Here is a 23968-nt window from a genome sequence, read left to right as displayed (position 1 = left end):
TTCCCACCATGTGATCCAACAATCGTACTGCTTAGTATTCACTTGAATGAGTTGAAAATCTATGCCCATACAAAAGCCTGCACAAGAATGTGTATAGCAGCTTTATTCATAATTGCTAAAATTTAGAAGCAACCAGGTGTCTTTACACAGGTGAATGGATAAACTGTGGTACATCCAATGAAATATTACTCAGCACTAAAAAGAGCTATCAAACCATAAAAAGACATGGAGGAACCTTAAATGCATATTGTTAAGGGAAAGAAGCCCAACTGAAAAGGCTACACAAACAGTATGATTCTAACTATGTGACATTCTGGAAAAGACAAACTATGGAGACAGTAAGATCAGTGGTTGCCTGGGGTTTGGAACAGAGGTGGGGGGTTGGGGAATAGTGAAAAGGTGGAGCATAGAGAATCTTTAGGGCAGTGAAACAATTCTGTATGATACTATAATTGTGGATACATGCCATCAAACATGTGTCAGAACCCACAGAATGTACCACACCAAGAGTTAACCCTAATGTAAACTACAGACTTTAATCACTAAAGATGTATCAATATTGGCTGATCGATTGTAATAAAGGTACCACATTAAGACAAGATATTAATAGGGGAAACTGGCTTGGGGGAAGGGCATGAGAAGTTTCATGGGAACTCTTTGTACTTCCACCCACTTTTTCTGTGAAACTAAAACTACTCTAAAAAATAAAGTATATATATATTTAAAGTCCAGGAAAGAGAAGCAGTCAGGAATTACGAAGCCTCTGAGCAGGCACCCGAGAGCTGACCCATTCTTTCCTTTCCTATTCTTCAATCAAACCTTTGGGCTGCTCTCACAAGAAAATTTGTATTTTTGTTGGAGAAATTCTTCATAATCACTTATTTCAACATATCAAAAAAGGCTAAGAATACAGTAACAGGAGAGGAGCATTATTAATACATTCTCTTTCCCTCAGCATATACATGAAAGAAACTACTTGAATGGACAGAAAATGAGACTAAACTGAGCACAATGTACTACCACAGCTACTGCCCAGACACTGCATCAAGGAGCTCGTTAAACATCACAGGGGAAAGTCAGTGAGGCTGAGAAGACCATGTCTGTGGTGTCATACAAGGTCAAGAAATAAACCCTTTCTTAAAATAACTGAAACATGACTAGGGGCTACCCTGCTATTTAGTGAAAACGATTAGCAAGGTATCATCTCCTGAGTGCCTCCCAGGGAACTTCACCATCCTGCAAAGGGACAAATCATTATTTCCTGAAGATGATTTAACTTTATAAACATTCATGACAGACAGACAGGTCTGAGGAAAATAATGGGGAATGAAGTTGGATAACATCCCTTTGCAGTCAAAACTTAACTTGCTTATTACTCAAAGTTAACCTACGGAGTCAAGAGTCAGGATGGTGGTCACCTGGGGCAGGACCAAGGGGGGGTTCGGAGGGACTTGGACACGCTCTATTTCCTAATCTGCGTGCTGCTGCACAGGTGTATTCATCTTATAAAAATTCACTGACAGGGCTTCCCTGGTGGTGCTGTGGTTGAGAATCTGCCTGCCAATGCAGGGGACACGGGTTTGAGCCCTGGTCTGGGAAGATCCCACATGCCGTGGAGCAACTAGGCCCGTGAGCCACAACTACTGAGCCTGCGCATCTGGAGCCTGTGCTCCACAACAAGAGAGGCCACGATAGCGAGAGGCCCGCGCACCGCGATGAAGAGTGGCCCCCGCTTGCCGCAACTAGAGAAAGCCCTCGAACAGAAATGAAGACCCAACACAGCCAAAAATAAATAAATAAATATTTAAAAAAATTCACCTACAGCCAATATTTTATAATAACTATAGAGTATAACCTTTAAAAATTGTGAATCACTACGTTGCACACCTGAAACTTATGTAATATTATAAATCAACTATATCTCAAAAATTTTTTTTATTTCACTGAACTATATACCACTGATTTGTGTGCTTTTCTATAGTTATATTTCATTTTTAAAAAAAGAACAATATAAAACAATTAATTGCCTGTTAAAAGCAACAAAGCCAATGTTGTTACGTGTTTCTTAACCTCATTTCTATGAGGGCGGGCCTATAAATTGGTTGTAAAAGCAATTTGAAATCCATTTCTAACACTGCCTAATGAATACCAGAATGCTGAGAAAGCCTATGGTCTTCTGAGGAGTCTACTGAAAATGGCAGTGCTCACCTGGGCTACAGCCTGACATCTTTTTTAAAAAGTATAATGAAATCTTGCAAGAAATAATTTTAAAACCATGGGAAAATCCAATTAAGCTGCTCTATATTCTGTACAAAGTGAAAAAAAATTCCTCCAACCACTTATCTTTAACTTGTGAAAAGTCACATTATTTAATCCGTTATCAACATCTACTGACTATAAATCTATTTGATTTACCTACTGAGTATTAATTAAGTCATTCCCTGAAATACACGCATTCAAATGAAGAGAATTCGACTTTGAGACAGTTTCTTTACTAGCCCAACTCAGACTGAAAGCAACTTCTCCCTGAGGACGACCTATGTAAACTCCGCACACTCAGCCAGCAGGGGACAGCACCTGGACAGAGTCAGACCCCACCCAAGGGTCACATTCTCATTCGCCCACTTAGACATGTTTGAAAAACGTACACTTCAACAAGGTCCTAAATTAAAAAGTGGCTCTGCAGTGTCTTGAGTCCTCTTAGAAGGGTTAGCACACCCACAGGCCCATCTGGCCCCAAGTTCTCCTCACAGAGCTCAAAGTCAAAGCCGGCTTATTTGCAGCAGTGATACTTCCCCAGCATCATCTGCACAGTAATTAAGGATTTCTTTTTCTTTATGGTTCTGTTTGGGTTGCACTTTTTTTTTTTTTGCATGAAACATTTATTTACAAAAACACTGAATATATATGTTTTAATAACTATTTAAGCAATCATGTACTATTGATTTCAATAGTAATTACATTTGTTTTATAAAAATTTGCCCTTGGAGAATTTCCTCAGAAACAAATCATTCTCCAGGAAAAAAACCATACAAAGGAAAATATTAACCATTCTATTTAAAAGAGGTATCATGACACTGCAAAGCCACCTTTTTCCTTATGATCTGTTTGAAATGCATGATTTTCAAATGCATTAGCAGGAACTACTACCTAAAAGGAAACTAGTGACTTGGTTTATAAAATATTTTATAAAAAAACAAGAATGGTCATTGAGTAAATAATTTAATAAGACTACCAATAAGCCATCAGAAGAAGAGATCCATGTTAAATTTGTATTATTCAAAAAAGAGCCACACCTACAATGATGGAGGACAAAGTACAAGCTGGCTTTTCAAAGCCAATGAACAATGACTTCCCTTTGGTCTTTAAACCAATCAAACAATTACAGAGCCTTCTACAACACCACACAGGGATCCCAGGATATTAGCTGAATCCATTTTTTTAAAACAAACTTTTGTCACTGATTTTCTCTAAAGTCTCTTTGCCATTTTTTATATTGAGTGTCTCACACTCACATGGATCAAAGAGAATCTCAAAATCACATCCATCAGGAACATAATCATTGCTGCAGAAGGGTATCTGGGGTATTACCTATCCTGATTCACCACACTGTTTTGGGGAAAGCTACACAGTGCTATCTAAATGAAAAAGAAAACAAACTCACAGTAGGGGAGGAAGGTGCATCTTCTATGCTTGCTAGAAAGATATTCCCCAAAGTGACTTGATGGCACTAAAACAGCAAAGTGGGCTAGCATCAGATGAAAAAGGACCCAGCTCTGGGCTTCCCTGGTGGCGCAGTGGTTAAGAACCCACCTGCCAGGGCTTCCCTGGTGGTGCAGTGGTTGAGAGTCCGCCTGCCGGTGCAGGGGACACGGGTTCGTGCCCCGGTCTGGGAAGATCCCACATGCCGCGGAACGGCTGGGCCCATGAGCCATGGTCGCTGAGCCTGCGCGTCCAGAGCCTGTGCTCCGCAACGGGTGAGGCCACAACAGTAAGAGGTCCACGTACCACAAAAAAAGAAAAAAGAGAAGAATCCACCTGCCAATGTAGGGGACATGAGTTCGAGCCCTGGTCCAGGAAGATCTCACATGCTGCAGAGCAACTAAGCCCATGTGCCACAACTACTGAGCCTGCGCTCTAGAGCCCGTGAGCCACAACTACTGAGCCTGTGTGCCACAACTACTGAAGTCCACGCGCCTAGAGCCTGTGCTCTGCAACAAGAGAAGCCACTGCAATGAGAAGCCGACGCACCGCTACGAAAAGTAGCCCCTGCTCGCCGCAACTACAGAAAGCCTGAGCGCAGCAACGAAGACCCAACACAGCGAAAAATAAATTAAAATAAATTTAAAAAAAAAAAAGAAAAAGGACCCAGCTCCCATCACAAATGCATTAACAATCAGAAGCAAATTGTCCATCCATTTATGAATTCCAAGTACAAATCACATTAAATTTGTCTGAGAGTACTGCGTACTTAGAACGCTAAAGATCCTTTAAGAAAAAACAAAGTAGTGTGTCTCAAGTCAATTCAAAAGAAAATAAGAAAACTGAAAGGCAATTGGAAATTGTGAAAGTTACATTCTAAGCTATTTATGAAATTAAAAAACTCTTCCTACGCTCTCCTTCAAACATACATATGCCAATCCTACTGCAGAAGATCAAGGGAAGGAGAACTCGAACATGTGATTAAAAAGACAAAGACAATTCTTTAATTTTTCACTCTAACAGAAAACAGATCACGGGCCCTGTCTGTAGCCTCTCCCTCAGTGAAGAGGGAGAGAGAACCTACAGTCTAGACTTGCTAGCCATCTTGTTTTGTTTAAAGACTTCTCTATGTGCAGAACCCCTGGCACTCTCCTCCCCACTAGAGACTTATGCTTTGTTCTGATGTACTCTCCTCCCTAGGAAAGTGCCACAGAACCACAGAAAATGCCCCTCGGCTAAAGCAGACATGAAATTTTTGATGAGCTCATTAAAGATTCATAATGAACAGACTATGGGCATGCCAGCACACACAGTGTGGTTTCCCGAGATAAGTGCATCTAAACGCAAGGACAAGAGTGCGGTTCCGGGCTTAATGCAGAAAACTGATGAGCTTGGGTTTTCTTCTGTATTTTGTTTTTATGTTTAGGTTTGATATACCATATAGTAGGTAACACCTAAATTTATTTTCAAAACTGAAAAAAAAGAGTGAAGAAGAAAAGTTATGTTCAATTTCATGTACAAAATGTTATATCCTTAAGACTCTCACACTTAGGGCTGAAATCCCAAGCGGGAAGGAGCTAGCAGAGGTCTTCCAGAGAGGGTTTCCCTGGTGGCGCAGTGGTTGAGAGTCTGCCTGCCAACGCAGGGGACACAGGTTCGTGCCCCAGTCTGGGAAGATCCCACATGCCGCGGAGCGGCTGGGCCCGTGAGCCATGGCCGCTGAGCCTGCGCCTCCGGAGCCTGTGCTCCGCAATGGGAGAGGCCAAAACGGTGAGAGGGACCAAAATCCAGGTCCCGTCTCCCGGGCTGAGGCTCTCTCCACTTTATTATTTCCTTTCTCTAGTTCCTTAAGGGAGAGTTCCCCTGGTTTAGTAGTTTTCACGTGAAAAACCAAGCCCTGATAGGAATCTGCAATTCTGGCCTGGCCCCTGTCCCGAGGCTGTTAAAGCTTAAACCTAGAGGAACTCAGGCCCACTTCCTTGAGGATCTGACAGGTTTGCTTTGCTATTTTTTATAAATAAAATTTCACAGAGAAGCTGCCTCCTTTCTTCCTTCTGGAAATTTAAAACCAGTACTGTACCTGAACCTCCTCAAAAATAGTTGCTTGCTCCTGATTAGTTAATGTTGTCAGGTGCTTCTGGAGTTCTAGTTTGGTTTTGGAAGAATTCATTCCTATTAAGAGAAAAAAAGAGACATGAGAACACTCTAGGTAACAGTTACGAGGTACAGTTAACACTTCCCATGCTCACTCCCCCCTCTTACATGACTTAACCACCTTCTTCAGGCTTCTGAGGTTTTATGGAAAGTCTAATCAATAATGTCGGTGATGATGATGACCCTGACAACAAGCAACATTTTTTTTTTTTTTTTTTTTTTTTTTGTGGTACGCGGGCCTCTCACTGCTGTGGCCTCTCCTGCTGCGGAGCACAGGCTCTGGACGCGCAGGCTCAGCGGCCATGGCTCACGGGCCCAGCCGCTCTGCAGCATGTGGGATCCTCCCGGACCGGGGCACAAACCCGCGTCCCCTGCATCGCAGGCAGACCCTCAATTACTGCGCCACCAGGGAAGCCCCTAAGCAACGTTTTTTGATTGAGCCCTCACGTGGTAGGCACTGACTTAAACATCAGGCCTGTATCATTTCATTTAATACTCAGAACAATCTGGTAAAGAGGACTTGATTAGCCCCATTTTACAGTTACGGAAACTGAGACCCAGAGAGCTCAGTTAATTCCCAAAGACCCCATACTGGACTCTCTGTCAGCTTTGTGTGGTTCCAAATTGCCTTTTTTCGCCACTACTCCAACACCTCACACAGCCAGAACATTGTCCGCAGGAAACGATAAATTCTCAGGGAGTATTTATATGTAAACTAGACAATCTCCCTTAAGGATAAACAACTACTGCCCCATTTGAAAACTGACCAACATTCTTCTCTTACAGGTTAGGCTAGGCTCTTTCACAAGAAAGTGATTTGTGTGGCTAACAACTTTCCCTTTACCACCACATGCTTAGTAATAGTCTTATGGCCACTTAAATAACATTACAAAGGATTCTGAGGGAAAGTCATTAAAATAAAGTTGCAATTTTAATGTCCATTAGAATTTGGTATTTCAGAAAGTTCCTTCTCCACACATATATGGCTCAGACCCTGTTCTGCCTTTTCTTGGCACCAGAGATAAATGCTACCCATGATGAAAAGATTTGGGATGAAAGGATTTGTTGACCTAACTATCGTGGGAAAAAAACTGCTGCTGATTACTTTTATTCCCAGGGCAGTCCTGTCCCCATCCACATGCCACCCCGTCTTCTCCTCCTGAGGGTGAGCCACTGGGGAGGGCCTTGGCCAAGTCTCTGTGCCAGATTTATCTACATTACTAGGATGGCCAGAGGGGACAGCTCTGAACAGGGACTTGGAAACCAGGCCTCTGTTTTACAGATGAGTTTGCTGAGGTCCGGAGAAGCCAGGCGACTGACAGGTCAGGAGGCCAATCGGCAGCCAAGCCTGCCCCAACGCCAGTGCTCCTCCATCGCCCACCCCGCACCCTGCAGCAGAAGGCAGGGCCCTCACCCTCCTAACAGGCAGTGGTGAGGTCGCTGCCCCTACTCAAACCACTGCAGCTCCCAGAAGTCCTTCCTCTTTCCACCACCGTTTTATTTTTTTGGCCAAGAAAACCCTGAGGCCACCATAAAAATAAAAGCCAATATTTCTTAAGTGATTGCTGTGCCACTTCATGCAACACTCCATAAATAATCTCATCTGATCCTCAACATAATCCTTGGAGTGGGCACTATTTTAAGCAATTCCAAGGTCTATAGATGAAGAAACTGAGGCACAGTGAAGTCAAATGTCTTGCCCAAGGTTATCAGCTAAGGGACGGACAAAGTCAGAATCTGACCCACATCTGTCTGCCCCCAGAGCCCACCCTAGGACACTCCACTGCTCCTTTACCCAGGCAGTCAAGCCACCTGACGCCACTGCCTTCAACACGGAAGTGAAGTGCTAAGTGAAATAAGTCAGCCAGAAAAAGACAAGTACTGTATGTTTCCACTTGTACGTGGAATCTAAAAAACAAACAAATATAACAAAACAGAAACAGACTTAACAAAGGACTAGTGGTCGCAGGGGGGAGGGGAAGGGGGGGAAGGGTGAAATAGGTGAAGGGGATTAAGATGTACCAAGGGATTTAAACTACCAGTTATAAAATAAATAAGTCACAGGGATGTAATGTACAGCACAGGGAATACAGTCAATAATGTCATAATGATATTGTATGGTACATAAGAAATAAAAATACTGACTCACTATGTTATACATCTGAAACTAATAATATTGTAAGTCAACTATTCTTCAATCAGAAAAAAAGAGGTCAGTAAAAGTGCAGAAAGGACAGATGAATTTTATCAGAGCACAGTTCAGGTACTCCTCAGGCAAGCTGTCAGGTCATACAAGCCAGGCAAACAGAGATGCCTTTACTGCACTAACTACTTACATGTTGAATCAAAACAGTGTTTAAATTTACGAGTAAAATTAGCACTCAGAAATCATTAAATAAAAATCCTCCCTGCATATGGATGTCAATGACACAGTGCAAACATCCTCTCTTGGAAACACTGTACTGCTTGATGAGACATTCACATGTGGAGAAAAACCCCAAGAAGAGTCAGACTAATTATATATACTTCTAACAATCTCAGGTGAAATCATACAGACTATTCTTCATATTCAGCAGGTCTGGAGAGATCCTTAGACAGTTCTATCCTTGTCTTCAGGGTGCCTCAATTCATTAGGTTCTTCCTGCCCCATCTCAAATCAGAGGTGGTCTTTGTGGTCCCAGCACCTGCTCTCCACTGTGCACCCTCCACAGGGCTTCTCACTACCTTCAGCCTTGGCGGGGGGGGGGGGGAGGGGGGGGGACGGGAATTTCTGCAGCAAGAAGGGGGCACTCCCCAGGTGATGCCAAAAGGTTTTAGAGGGGAGAAGCGAGGCAAGTGAGCCCGCCTTCATGATGTCTGGTTGAAAAGGCTCTTATTAAAGGGATCTCTGATGAGTGCCTTTGCTTTGCTGAAGGCAAATTTACTTAGACAGCAAAAGGAAACCTCAGTAAAACTTTTTTTTTTCCTTTTAGTGAAAGTATAATTCATTCCAAGAATTCCCAAAATGCTCCTCTAAACTTTAAAATAAGCAAAACACTATATAAATACTAGCAGTTGTACATAGTTCAAACACAGAATCAGCACAGCTGCACCCCTTACATGTTGTAAGTGTCCAACAGCACCCATATGTACAGTGTATTTATTCTATTTTACAGAGTCCAGAGCATACTGACTATATCAATTTATTAAGAAAACAGTCTTGGGACTTCCCTGGTGGCACGGTGGTTAAGAATCCACCTGTCAATGCAGGGGACATGGGTTCGAGCCCTGGTCTGGGAAGATCCCACAGGCCGCGGAGCAGCTAAGCCCCCGAGCCACAACTACTGAGCCTGCGTGCCACAACTACTGAAGCCCACGCGCCTAGAGCCCGTGGAGAAGCCACCACAATGAGAAGCCCTCACACTGCAACGAAGAGTAGCTCCTGCTCACCGCAAATAAAGAAAGCCTGCGCACAGCAACGAAGACCCAACTCAGCCTAAATAAATATATTAAAAAAAAAAAAAAGTCTTTAAGTCTTTCTTTTTGTTGCCATGTCATTGGTCCTCCCCACAGTTTATGGAGTTCCTGGCCAGATCATAACTTCCTATTAGAACTACTCCTATGGGAACATACAATGAGCTTTAATAAATGACTTCATTCTACTTATTAGGGATGCAATATAGCAAAAAGCAAGAACCTTGAACTGTTCATAAAATAATCAGCATCTCCCCTACTAAGGATGGCTCTAATAATGTGCCGTCTATACTTTAGAAATGCTTCCCATCGTGTAGGCAAAATATAATCCTCACTAGCCTTCTAATTGTGCTATTTATTGGATGTTTTTACATTAGCATAGCTTTCTGCTTTGCTTGGATTTTATCCAGTAAAACGATAAATGAAATGATAATTCCGAAACGATAGCAGCAAAATCCCCACCACAATTAAACTTTTCAGCTATATTTTTCTGAAAGCTAAGCCAGACCAAAGAAAGATGTATCAAGTGGAACTCTGGAACCCTTCCAGTTCCTGCAGATCAGGATCTGCTTTATCTTCAAGGCCAAAGTCATTGTTGGCTTCTTAATAAGCTCATAAGAGACATTTCTGTCATTTACCTTATCTTGACAACCACTAAGGAAAGGGTTAGTGATCCTCTCAGATGGGATCTCTTGTTAAAGCACACGTTTTCTTGTTCCCAAATATATTTTGTATAATGTCAGCAAGGAGTAACAGCTAGGAAAACACAGTTGAAAATGGTAATCATTTTGATTCATTTTAAAGAGCACTGAAATGCCAGCAAATGAAACTTCAAAGACCTTAAGATGATGTCAATTTGTCTTTCAAAAGGGAAATCAGATACGACTTCAAACCCATCAGGATGGTTATCATCCCCAAATCCCAGAAACTAAGTTTGCTTATCCCTGAAATGTGCAAATAATCCCTTTTCCTCCCAGAGGTGGTGAGGATTAAGTGGATGATAATACATGTTAAAGAAAACACTTAGTACAGTGCCAGGCACATCTTAAGTATGCTAACCGGAACGTGTACTGCAGTTTCTCCCTAAGCCACATTTCTAGGAATCGTAGTCCATACTCGCAGCATCACTTCCAGTGCGCTTTCTCATGGGCTCCTCAGCTGCAACCTACCTTACGGCTGCTCCCTCCACTAAAACTGTTCCGGCAATCGATGACGCTGTCACTGACTTACCCGGTGGAAATTCTTAGCTCTCTTGTTACGAGACCCCTCCATGGTAGCTGAAGTGACTGACCACTCACACCACCTTGCTAACAATGCAACTGGTCTTGTTCCCTGTGGTCCCCTTACTCCTCCACTGCCCTCAGAGCCCCTTGAGGGGAGATGGTCTAGGCACAGTGCCTGACATACAGAAGACATCCACCTATGAGCCCTGTAACTAACACAAGCCTCCACGGGGCAGAACCTTCCAACGAATTTGCCCAGGACCCTTAACAGCCCCCCGCCCACCCTGCCGCCCTCCCACCCCGGCTCACCCTCAATCCGCTCACAGAGCTTGTGCAGGCCCTGCAGGGGGCAGCCCTCACACAGCTGGGCCGTCGCCTTCGCTGTCTGCTGCACCGCAGCCACTGTGAAGGCCTGCTTCAGGGTCATCATGATCTCATCCACCTGATCGAAGAGAGGAGACTATAGTCATCAAAAAGTCCATTTAAAATGAGCTGGGCAGATGGGACTTCCCTGGTGGAGCAGTGGTTAAGAATCCGCCTGCCAATGCAGGGGACACGGGTTCAAGCCCTGGTCTGGGAAGATCCCACATGCCGCGGAGCAACTAAGCCCGTGCACCACGACTACTGAGTCTGCGCTCTAGAGCCTGTGAGCCACAACTACTCAGCCCGCGAGCCACAACTACTGAAGCCCACACGCCTAGATCCTGTGCTCCGCAACAAGAGAAGCCACCACAATGAGAAAGCCTGCGCACTGCAATGAAGAGTAGCCCCCGCTCACCGCAACTAGAGAAAGCCCGTGCGCAGCAACAAAGACCCAGCGCAGCCAAAAATAAATAAATAAATTTATTAAAAAAAAAAAAAAAAAAGCTGGGCAGAGATTTCAGGACTCTGTGGAAAGACTCAGTACTTTAAGATTCTTCTGGACTGTTAGTCACAGGTTAATGAATAATAATCATAATACCTGCTAGGATTACACATAGCCTAGAAACACTACAAATGCTCAAAGCTCTTCAAGGAGATAAGGTAAAAACTAGACGCAAATTAAATACTGAATGAAAACCAACTCTTCTGATCAAAAGTCCAAAATGACATTTGAAAAATGCTAAAGCAGAGGGTGAAAGTGAGCAGGCCTTTAAGAATGATGAAAATTGAAAATGCACATCGAATTAAGTCTCAGGTATGTACTAGCTGGTTATCAAATAGTGACGAAAGAATAATTAAAGCCAAATAATATGTCAATGAGGCCATATGGCTTTGCTAAGTAAAGATATCAGTGAGGCTGAAATCCCTTGTAAAGGAGACTTTAAGAACGGCCCCTTCTCACTTACCAGAGCTTCATTTGTGCACTGAAACACGTAACAGACGAAATGAAAGCCTCCACCTCCCGAAGACTCTCGGCAGATAAACCCAAAGTGGTCCACATGTCTAATACCCTGTTGAAGGCAGGGACAAGAACAAGGAATGGTCAGTTATATCCAGAAAAGGCACCACTGCCAGACATGCAACTGAAGAGTCACACAGCACAATTTTAAAGGACATTATAAAAGCATTATTTTCTCAGATATTTTAAATGTCTAAAAACATCTCTCAAATATGAAGTTCTACTAAAATGTTACTCTGATTATCCCCACAATAAGAGAAGTAGGATCTGAAAACTGGAGTTTTTACTGCTCATTTTAGTAGTGAAAGGAAGTGGAGAAAAGCTGACACAAAAAAATGAGAATTCTTCTTCAGTATCAAGGAATTAGCAGACGAGAGATTAACATACAAACACATATGCACACATACGCAAACACATGCAGACACAAAGTTTAAAAGATTTAAAACATACGTACTACTAAAATAACAAATATGTAAATACTGAAGTAAACTGGTAGGAAGAATGAGTCAAAAATTATATATACAAGAGAAGAGAGACGCTTTTAAACATAAGATATGAAGGCCAAAGTTCTACCATAGTTTCCTAAGAGCTCTTTTTAATAAATATTAATATGTACGCTTGTTTTGAAAGTATCAGCTAAGAGGCACCTTAATACAGATTAGACATCACCCATAAACATTAATATGCAGCATCTCCTGAAAGCACCAGCAGGCAGAGACATGAGTGCTGACAGCTTGAAGGGCAGGTGATCATGTAAACTTGTAAACTGTACCCTTTAGGAAATAATTAAACTATCACATGAAAAAGCAGATATTTAATACGAACATTACAATACAAATAGCAGCAAATCAAGATAAAAAGTATCTTGAGTAAAATTGGCATAGCTCGTTATAATTAACAGATTCTCCAAAATCTCTCTATGAAACACACCCAGGAGATGTGCAAGTAAGAACTCAAGCAGATACTGTACTCTGAGGAAAACAGCCTCAAAATAGTCACTATTTATTATATTTTAAGGAAGAAGAAATAATGATCTTGGTACCTCAAAAGTTATGAATTTTTATAAAGTAAAAATAAGTATCTATTTAAAAATATTAACTGTGTGTGAATGTATATATAAATATGCACACACACACACACACACACACCTGGAAATCATGACTGTGGAACATTACTACCAATTCCTGAAAAAAAAGAAAAGGAGACCTATTTTCTCCAGTAGGTTATGGTTGCTAAAAGCAAAATTCTTAATTTCAAAATTATATTTATAGTTTGCCTTAATACACAAAAGGAAATGCAAGATCACAAACCCAGTACTTAGAAAGCATACATCTTGTGACCGTAACCACTTCTGCTGAAAGACGGTAAAAGTATTCATTAAAAAATCAAATGGCAATTGAGCTGATAACCCATCTCCATTTACCTGAGAGCAAAAGGATATCTCCTTAAAATTTTTCTCCAACGCTATTTTTTTGGTGTCAGGACTGATGAGGTAAACTTCAGACTGACCAATCTTAAAAGACAAACAAAAAAAGAAACTAGCTTTTTATGAACACTGAATTCAGATTTATACACGAACTTTCTCATTTCATAACCTATGAAAATAGAGACTCAATGGGTCAAGCTCCTATAGAATTCTGACCATCTCATGTAGAAAATCACTTCAAGGTCACAATCTATCCTACAGATTTCAGGTAGCACAGACAACCATCAGTGTGTTCACCTACATCAGGCAGCAGTCTTGAGGTGAAAGGACCAAATATACAGAAGTTGGCAACTAAGCCTCAGGTTCCCACATCCCCCCTTTTTAAGGAAGAGAGGTTCCTACATAAGTGAACCTCCCAGGAAACAGGAGCTTCTCTTTCAAGATTTCTAGAACACTTCCTAATGATTAGAAAAGTCTTCTTAAATTATTGTTAAAACAATCTACCATTTGTTGAATGCATACTGTGTTAGATATTCACTACTGCTTACCTGACTTTCTAAAAAAGCTAGAGCGTTAGGACAAATTAACACTGTCTTACATACCTGGGTCAGCGTAACAGATCTCCATTACAGCAGGGGACTGTGTTGCAATAACCACACTGTTAACTGTGCAGCACCCCTCCCTCACCTTGCTGCTCCCTGAACCCAGCTGGCCACAATGAAACCTGCTCAGTGAAAATCACTTCCTCAAGAAAGTCTTCCCTGATTCCCCAGATGCCCTCACAGCATCCTTTACTTCTCCTTTACGGCATTTATCACAATTTTAGTGAGACAATTACCTGTACAATCGCCAGTCTCTCATTGGAATCTAAATTCCACGTGGGCAGAGATCATGCCTGTCTTGTTCACTGCTGTATTTCTAACGTATTACACAGGACCCTGTATACAGCAGTCACATAATAAGTACTTGAAAATAAATGCACTGAGCAGCTTTCCCAATGACACCAAGAGGGTTTTTGCTTTGTTTTGTTTTTTTAAAATATATATCACACATTACAGCACCAGACTGACTGCCAACGTAGCACTCTTTTCAGTATACTAGGTCAACCATGAAAAGAGGAAGAAATCGGGCCTCTGACACCCCATCTTGATCTTGAACCTGCATACATCCACACAGCCAGCTTCCTCACTCCTGGGCCATCCTCTGCCCCGAATTAGGCACAGACGCCAAGACTTTACATTTAAGCTCGTGTTGCTCTCTCTAGTCAGCCTTAGGCCAAAGAAGAGACAGAGGAGGCCGAGGAACAATCCACTCCCTATATTGTCAGAGACCAGCTTGCTACTGGGCCAGCTGAGTCCCATCGGCTCAGACCCAGAGGACTCCCAGGGAGGGCAGCCTGACCAGAAGAGCCGAGATCAGCATGGAACCCAGGAGCAGCGACTGCAAGGGACAGCTTCCCTGCCCATGCCTTTTCTGGCAGTTGGCTGTCAGTTTACCAAACCATTTCTAGGAAAAAGTGAGTGAGCAATTGGCTAAACTAATATTTCAGCTTGAGTATCAATTTCAAATATCATGTTATCCCCAAATCTAATTATCCAGATAACAAAGGGTAAGTATTTTACAAATTAGTAAAAATAGTAAAGAAGGGGTATTTTCCAAAAAGATTTTGTTGAAATACATTACTTGAAATTAATATCCATTTTTAAAATCTCCTTTGGGGGCCTCTTTTACACATATTAACTCTTCTTTCCACATTGAAAAGGTGTCTTCACAACCATGGGGGAGGGGGATAAAAGTCATAGAGGATATAAGATAAGAGTCTCTTTTGTGACCCCCTGCTGAATTCCAAAGGCTAATTAGGGACTAAATAAGGATTTTATCTTGAGAAAAGAATTATTCAGTATAAAAACATATGGATTCACACATAAATCCAAAAGCAATTCACAAAGAATCTTCGCGTGATAAAGCAGATTTTCTTTTAAACACACAGATCAGACTGGGGATGCGCATGAGGCTTTGATAATATTTTACCGTGAAGAGCATAGTTCGATTTTCCTCAATATCCGTTGGCTGCACAATATTGTGTCCACTAATCAGGTGGTTCTCGATGTCGTTCTCCTCAAAGGAGCTGAAAAAACTACTACTCCGCAGGCCTGCGTCCTGAAACTCCTTCCTGAAGGCCAAGGAGCGCAGCCCGGGCTGGGAGAAGGACTTGCGCATCGGCCGTGGGCCCCGCTCCCGGTCCCCCGGCGGCTGCGGCGCAGCCCGGAGCTGATCCGAGGAGAAGCCGCCGCCGCTCACGTGGCTGAAGCCCTCGATGCACTCATCGATCAGGGCGGGCGGGGCCTTCCTGTGCGCCACCGCCACGCGGCCGCAGAACAGCACCTCGAACTTCTTGGCGAAAGTGTCATCGAACTCGGAAGGGCAGCGGAGCTCGTCCTGGCGGGCGATCTTCCCGGCCTGCCGGATGGAGCTGATGATCTCAGGCACCTGCCGGGCAAGGAAGGAGTGTTATTTGGAACCCGCAGTGGCTGGCACGGCACAGGACCCGCATCCACAGAAGCCAACGCCATGCTCTCCCCATCGGCACACGGCGTATTCCATCAGCCTGAAGGAGCATCCCACTGGGAATCTGGGACCAGGAGAGGGAAATGGGCAACTTACACAGAGACAAGAAGGGGAAAAGTATTTACTCAGCACCTCTTCCACGCTGGGGCTACGCTAGAGGATTCGCGCGCCCAACATCCTGCAAGCTTAAGTAAGGAGCTCACAGCCACACAGCCACACGTGGCAAGTCAAACCCAGGCTGGTGCCCCCACTCCAAAGCCAAAGGTCTTCTCCGGGAAGCTGCCACCAGAACATTATGCAGTTATTCTAATTTCATGGCAGTGCGTCTTGGCAGTGCGTCAAGTCTTCCAAAATAAATGACGGGATGAGGAGAACAAGACTGTAATTATCTTATACAACCTTTCTTCTAATCACAACATCATTATTTTCTCTAATGACAACTAACAATTTATTCCTCAGTCTTGTATTTCCCAAGAGTTGAATAGTATTGACTACACAGCTAGGAGGTTTTAATCAAGGCGTAAGCAACCCATGACAGTATCATAATCAGGGCAACACACGGGCTTCTTTCCACTGAGCTTCTAAAGCCTTTGATTCCTAATGTAAAGTCATGATCAAGAGAATGAACAAAAGGGTCTCGTGTGCTACTGTCGGCACTACTGCTACACCCTCTCATCATTAGCTTCTGACAAGATCCCTCAAAGAAGCCACAGACCGAGATGAGTCCTCAACCGCATGAATAAGCATCTGTGCAATCATCTGGATGATGTACAGCCTCGGTACTAACACAAAACAGGCACAAATTCAATTTTCATAAGGAAGGGCCTAGTTTTTGTTATGCCCTAACACCCAAAGCCAATTTTTCCTTTTCTCTTTGTAAGAAAATCCAATTTAAGACCCAATACCCATAGGCCCAATGTCTTTTTAATGACATAGAGGGAAAAGAACCCCTTTTCAATTCAAGTCAAAGATCAATACATACAGTAAAGGGAGGTGGTTTTAGTGGATTTTAAGAAGCAAGCTTATATTCTGTGTTCATAACATAATCCCCAAAGACCCAACGACTCAAAAGACTTTTCTCTTTGTGATTTCGTACCAAGCACACCTTAAAGACAATCTCTGCCATAAAGATTAAGATATATCCTTTCAAGATCTTTTATCGTACAAAAAGTCAGTTTTATCTTCAGAGATTTTATGTTTTAAAAAATTAATTCCTGAAGCATAAGACCTAAATGACACTAAGGAAGCCAGAATTTCAGCGTCAAGCAACCATGTGCCCGGAGTATTTGCTTGAGCTGTAGCTCATTCCTCCACTGACAAATAATTACATATCCTGTGGAGGCCTAAAAATTGTTCATCAATATAAAAGGACAGAGAGAAGAAAGTAGAAAGTCTAGATTTCACTCACACCTTTGCCAACCAGTCACTACAGGAACTTGGCAAAAACAGCCTGTTTTTCTCTCTGGGGGAAAAAAAATGCTTACTAGATTTTTCAGGTAAAAGTTGTTTCTGTAAGGGTAAAGAATAATGACTTTTTCAAAAAAAAAAAGAAAAACGATTTATGCAAGTGAAAACCTTGCCGCTTTTCTGAGCAAGTGGGTAAAATTATTTTATCAGGAGCCATGTGAATCTTCCTAATTACTAACCCCACTCTCTGAACAGAAAATTCAAAGCTTACTCAGTCTTTTGAGGCTTTTTTTAAAACAATAACTGACATTTCTATATGCTGGGTCTTCCACTGCATCTGAAGTGAGTAATGAATGGTGTCTTTCGTTACATATCAAAGGGGAGAGAAAATGTGTGAAGTCACATGAATTTATGGTGACTCAGCAATAAAAGGTACAAACACAAGTAAGACACAAAGTAGAGAACTTGCTTGTTCCCTCGCTTCACAAGGTCAGAGGAAGCTAAAGAGTACATCGTCCTTGGTCAGAGTTGAGCTGTGGTCATTTTTCCTACCACCAATCTCTCCTATCCTTTGATTAGAATCTTCGAAACACACGCTTTAGTCAAAGACCAGTGCCTCTCCCTGCTCTAGCAGGTGCCTCTCCCTGCTCTAGTGAGCTATGTGAATATGGGTATCAAGGAGATAATTGGGGTTAAAAAAAAATCTCAGGGATCCTGACAAGAATATAACAACTTCAGAATATTTGAAGGCATATTGCCAAACACAGTTTCAACAATAAATTGTAAATAGTTAAAAATCTAACGTTTTTAAAACATTTCTGTAAGTCATTCAAGTACACTAGGAGACTAAATAAAAAGTGGACTCCACATGTGCCTAAGTTTGCAAAACTTTGATAGTTTAGTTCCCTTAACCAGAACAGACCTGAGCACCGTTTTTTGAAAAATGAAGGCATATGACAAACCCACAGCTAACGTCATACTCAACAGTGAAAAGCTGAAAGCACTCACTCTGAGATCAGGAACAAGACAAGGATCTCTCGTCACTTTTATTCAACACAGTTTTGGAAGTCCTAGCCAAGCAATCAAAGAAAAAGAAATAAAGGAATCCAAATTGGAAAGGAAGAAGTAAAACTGTCACTGTTTGCAGATGACATGACACTATACATAGAAAATCCTAAAGATGGTACCAGAAAACTACAAGAGCTCATCAATGAATTCAGTAATGTTTCAGGATACAAAAATTAATATACTGGGGACTTCCCTGGTGGCACAGTGGTTAAGAATCCACCTGCCAATGTAGGGGACATGGGTTCAAGCCCTGGTCCGGTCAGATCCCACATGCCACGGAGCAACTAAGCCCATGTGCCACAACTACTAAGCCTGCTCTCTAGAGCCTGCAAGCCACAACTACTGAGCCCATGTGCCACAACTACTGAAGCCCGCGCACCTAGAGCCCACGCTCCGCAACAAGAGAAGCCACCACAGTGAGAAGCCTGCACACCACAACTAAGAGTAGCCTCCACTCGCCGCAACTAGAGAAAGCCCGCATGCAGCAACAAACACCCACTGCAGCCAAAAATAAATAAATTAATTAATTAAAGAAAATTAATACACAGAAATCTGTTGCATTTCTATACACTAACAACAAATTATCAGAAACAGAAATTAAGGAGACAATCTCATTTACCATTGCATCAAAAAGAATAAAACACCTAGGAATAAACATACCTAAGGAGGCAAAAGACCTGTATTCCAAAAACTATTAAGATGCTGACGAAAGAAATTGAAGACAACACAGACAGATGGAAAGACATACCGTGTTTTTGGACTGGAAGAATCAATATTGTTAAAATGACTATACTACCCAAGGCAATCTACAGATTCACTGCAATCCCTATCAAACTACCAATGGCATTTTTCACAGAACTAGAACAAATAATTTTAAAATGTATATGGAAACACAAAAGACCCCGAATAGCCAAACAATCTTGAGAAAGAAGAACAGAGATGGAGGAATCACACTCCCTGACTTCAGATTATTTTACAAAGCTACGGTAATCAAAACAGTATGATTTTGTACTGACACAAAAGCAGACATACAGATCAACAGAACAGGATAGAAAAACCAGAAATAAACCCATACACTTATGGTCAATTAATCTACAGTATCTATGACAAAGGAGGCAAAAATATACAATGGAGAAAAGACAGTTTCTTCAATAAGTGATGCTGTACACCTACATGTAAAAGAATGAAATCAGAACATTCTCTAACACATATACAAAAATAAACTCAGAATGGCTTAAAGACCTAAATGTAAGAATGGATACTATAAAACTCCTAGAGGAAAACATAGGCAGAACACTCTTTGACATAAATTGAAGCAATATTTTTTTGGATCCATCTCCTAAAGGGAATAAAAGTGAAGACAAACAAAGGGGACCTAATTACACTTAAAAGCTTTTGCACAACAAAGGACACCACTGACAAAACAAAGACAGTCTAGTAGATGGGAGAAAATATTTGCAAATGATATGACGAATAAGGGATTAATATCTAACATATATAAACAGCTCATACAACTTAACATCAAAAAAACAAACAACCCAATTTTTAAAATGGGCAGAAGAATAGACATTTTTCCAAAGAAGAAAGGCAGATGGCCAACAGGCACAGGAAAAGCTGCTCAACATCACTAATCATCAGGGAAATGCAAATCAAAACCACAATGATCTCACACCTGTCACAGAACAGCTATCATCAAAAAGAACACAAATAACAAATGTTGGCAAGGATGTGGGGAAAAGCGAACCCTCGTACACTGTTGGTAGGAATGTAAATTCGTGCAGCCACTGTGGAAATCAGCATGGAGGTTTCTCAAAAAGCTAAAAATAGAACTACCATATGACCCAGCAATCCCACTACTGGGTATACATCTGAGAAAAACAAAAATGAATTTGAAAAGATACATGCACCCCAATGTTCACAGCAGCATTATTTACAATTGCCAAGACATGGAAAAAACCTAAGTGTCCATCAACATATGAATGGATAAAGAATAGGTGGTGTATATATATATATACAATGGAATACTACTCAGCCATAAAAAAGAATGAAAGTTTACCATCTGCAGCAACATGGATGGATTTGGAGGGCATTATGCTAAGTGAAATAAGTCAAGAGAAAATCACTTATATGTGAAGTCTAAAAAATACAACAAATTTAGTGAATACAACAAGAAAGAAGCAGACTTACAGATATAGAGAACTAGTGGTTACCAGTGGGGAGAGGAGCAACATAAGGGTAGGGGAGCGGGAGGTACAAACTACTGGGTGTAAGACAGGTTCAAGGAGGTATTGTGGAACACAGGGAATATAGTCAATATTCTGTAGTAACTGTAAGCGGAAAGTAACCTTTAAAAATTGTATAAAAATTTTTTTAAAAAAGAAAAATGAAGGCATACTGTCCACTTGTGATGAAATCCTGAATTCTCTGTTTTTTTTTTATAAATTTATTTATTTTATTTTTGGCTGCGCTGGGTCTTCATTGCTGCACATGGGCTTTTCTCTGGTTGTGAGAGGGGGCTACTCTTTGTTGCGGTATGCAGGCTTCTCACGGTGGTGGCTTCTCTTGTTGTGGAGCCTGGGCTCTAGGCGCGTGGGCTTCAGTAGTTGTGGCACGCAGGCTCAGTAGTTGCGGTGCACGGGCTCTAGAGCATAGGCTCAGCAGTTGTGGCGCACGGGCTTAGCTGCTCCGCGGCATGTGGGATCTTCTGGACCAGCGATCGAACCCGTGTCCCCTGCGTTGGCAGGCGGATTCTTAACCACTGCGCCACAGGGAAGCCCCTGAATTCTCTATTCTTTATAACTCTGTCCTAGACTCACCTATACTGTTGCTTGTTACATAAGGGAACTGGGCCACTTACTTCATTTTAGTTTCAAACATTGTCCTTGGTATGATTGGATGCCAGAAGGTAGGGATTCAGAAGTGTGAGATGAACACAAGGTAGCCCTCTGCCTTGGAAGGGAGTGGGGCCTGGAGGGAAGTTTGATTAGAACCCTTTACAGTAAGAGAGATGGGGTTTGCTGGGAACCTGGACTAAGCAGCAAGCACTGAAGACAGAGAGAAAGGCTGCGTGAAAGATTCTGGAAGACAGACCCACAAGACTTGGTGATTACCCAGACAGGGGCATTGAGGGTGTGGAAGACGGCACGGGACTCACAGGGCTCTGGCTTAGACTTCTTCAGTAGGGAATACAGAGGCAGCAGGCTTGAGGAGAGATTACAATGAGCTCTGCTCCTGTCCATGCTGAGTACGAACAAGAGGACTTGAACGTAAAGGCATCTAGTGGGCAGCTGGACAAGCCAGCCTGGAGTCCAAGACAGGAGAGCTAGACCGGACATCACCAGCACGTATACACAGACCAGAGGTGGCTGATGCCTTGAGAACAGAAAAAGGGAAAGTAAAGGAAGAGGGCAAAGATGAGATGTTTAGGATACACCAACATTTCAGGTATAAAGAAGCCGAGGAATCACAGGCAGAGAAGCAGGAGGACAGGCAGGCAGGCAAGGATGATGCCAGAGATGGCAAAGGAAACAAGCACTCCTTCTTCAAGAAAGGGAGAGGAGGGGGCTGAAACTAAACCAAGGGCTGAGACGGGTCTGCTGAAGTTGGCAGCTTACAGACAGACATATATAAAATAAAGAGGGGATGCCCACACTGACCGTCCAAAGTAAGCAAGCAACTGAAAAATGTCTCAAGGTGACACTTTAGTCTATGAGAACGTATACTTCAAGTTACAATATTTACTGCAAACATACAGACACTTTCAGGGCAAATAGGCTGAGGTCAGTGGAGTTTATTCCCACGATATAATCTGAGTACTTTGAAAAAAATCTGTTTTTAGTTTAGTCACAGCAGTAATATCTACGTCATTTCTGATTGCAGATAAGCAGATAAAGTAAATCAACTAACTGCAGCAAAAACAAGAATCTGAAAAGCATTTTGTTGAGATAAATTCAATGAGGGTTTGAGATTTGGTTTTCTTTCAATAACAGGGATCACAACAAAAATGTAAATTGAAATGAATCGCCAATAATGAGGAAACAGGCCCTTTTAGACATATAAAAATTTACTGAACTGCTCTTCTGTCAACCTATTTGAATTTATACTAAAGGTCAATTTTAAAGCAAGTCTGCACTTATTTCACAGCCAAAACAAGTTTCTTTTGAATTCACATACTAACAAATACACAGTATAGTATGAAGTTTCTGTAGCAGGTTTGAGTGAATATTGTTGTATAAGTAGCCAGAAAATGATACTCTAAGAGAATTAGAAATATTCATTTCTGTAAATAAAGTCCTTATTTAAACCTGTGGGTCAAGTTTCTTTTTAAGGATTTGAGGATTTTAAAGGATTATAAACACACGGCAAGTGTAATTTTATTCACAAGGACTTAGGAAAGAGCTCCTGAAACAGTATTTAGAACAAAAAGCCATTTTGCTGTACGTTTACACGTTTGTTTTTCTGCCAACTAGTAACAAATAAAATATTAAATGAATCTAAAGCAGCCCATATTTGCATTTAGAACTCTAGCATTTCCTCCTGTTATTTAAGATTAAAGCATTCCAAAATTGCAAAAACATGGCAGGCCACACTGTGTTTTGTCCGTTGGATTAAATGTTCCCACACTGCAAGGAGTTAAAACAAGCACTTCAAACAGAAAATAATCATTCCACATAATTATTTTCCAGAAGGAACAGACTTGTGTTTTCTTTTTGTTGATGAGTGGTTATTTGTACTTACTGGTCATAAACAACGTAAATAGGGGAAGAAAACGAAATTAAACCGTGTCGCCTCACTCTACCTTACATGTCTTGAATTTCACACAAAACGACTAAGAAAATACCTTCTTACTAGTGCTCCATACTCAAGTTATTTAAAGAGAATAAGACAGTTGTCTAATGCTCTCTATATAAGACATGCATGAGCATTCATATTACCCAACGGTCCAGCCTGTCAAGACTAGATTCGAAATAAAGATGTGAATACACCTCATACAGTGAATGAGACGAGATTCCTCCTGGCCTTCGTAGAGGTTCACAGTGCAGGGAGGAAGAGACACGTCTGCATGTGCAATTTCCAATGCGTGCTGGAGAAGGCTGGTCCCCAGGAGAGGTCTGTCGTGACTCCTCAAAGGGAACCAATGCCTCCACTCCTGCTGTGCGCTTACAATTAGCCAAAGGGCAGATGAATGCATTACATCTTCCCAAAATAAAGATCAAACGTGCTGTGAGCTGGCTGGGGAAGCGCCTGGCACGTCAGAAACGCTGATGACTCCTGGCCCCTAACGCAGGTCTCACACCCTCAGTCAGGACTGCCTCATCTTCCTATCCTCCAGGTCAAACAAAAGTAGTAGTATTCAGCCACTCTAGTTCTGATATGGCAAACTGGATAAACTCTTATCTTAGTAGCTTTTAAACCCCATGAAAGGTGCAATGCAAACACAAAACCCAGCGTCATGTTCCAAAATAATCGTTTGAAAGGTTCACTACAACCTTCTGGCTAAACTGGCACTTTTCTACAAACACTTAAAACAATGAGACTAAAATCCAACTCGAGAAGTGATTTAATAGCTGCAGGAGCTAACAAAAG

At 41.9% G+C, this 23968-nt stretch overlaps 1 protein-coding gene across 10 annotated transcripts in view; it reads right to left on the bottom strand.

Moving 5' to 3' along the window:
- TBC1D1 (TBC1 domain family member 1) overlaps window positions 1-23968 on the bottom strand; it is a 229603-nt gene that overhangs the window by 86581 nt on the left and 119054 nt on the right. For 9 of the 10 annotated variants that reach the window (XM_079920578.1, XM_079920572.1, XM_079920575.1 and 6 more), the window contains 5 exons: window positions 15371-15829; window positions 13337-13426; window positions 11861-11965; window positions 10842-10974; window positions 5783-5874 (listed from right to left, as the gene is read on the bottom strand). In XM_079920578.1, coding sequence (XP_079776704.1) covers window positions 5783-5874; window positions 10842-10974; window positions 11861-11965; window positions 13337-13426; window positions 15371-15829 — 879 coding nt within the window. The other variant, XM_079920573.1, reaches the window with a different exon arrangement.

This window comes from Stenella coeruleoalba (genome assembly GCF_951394435.1).
Source record: "Stenella coeruleoalba genome assembly, chromosome: 4".
NCBI lineage: Eukaryota > Metazoa > Chordata > Mammalia > Artiodactyla > Delphinidae > Stenella > Stenella coeruleoalba.
Note: the sequence above shows the minus strand (reverse complement) of the source record. Positions and strands in the feature narration are given on the sequence as shown.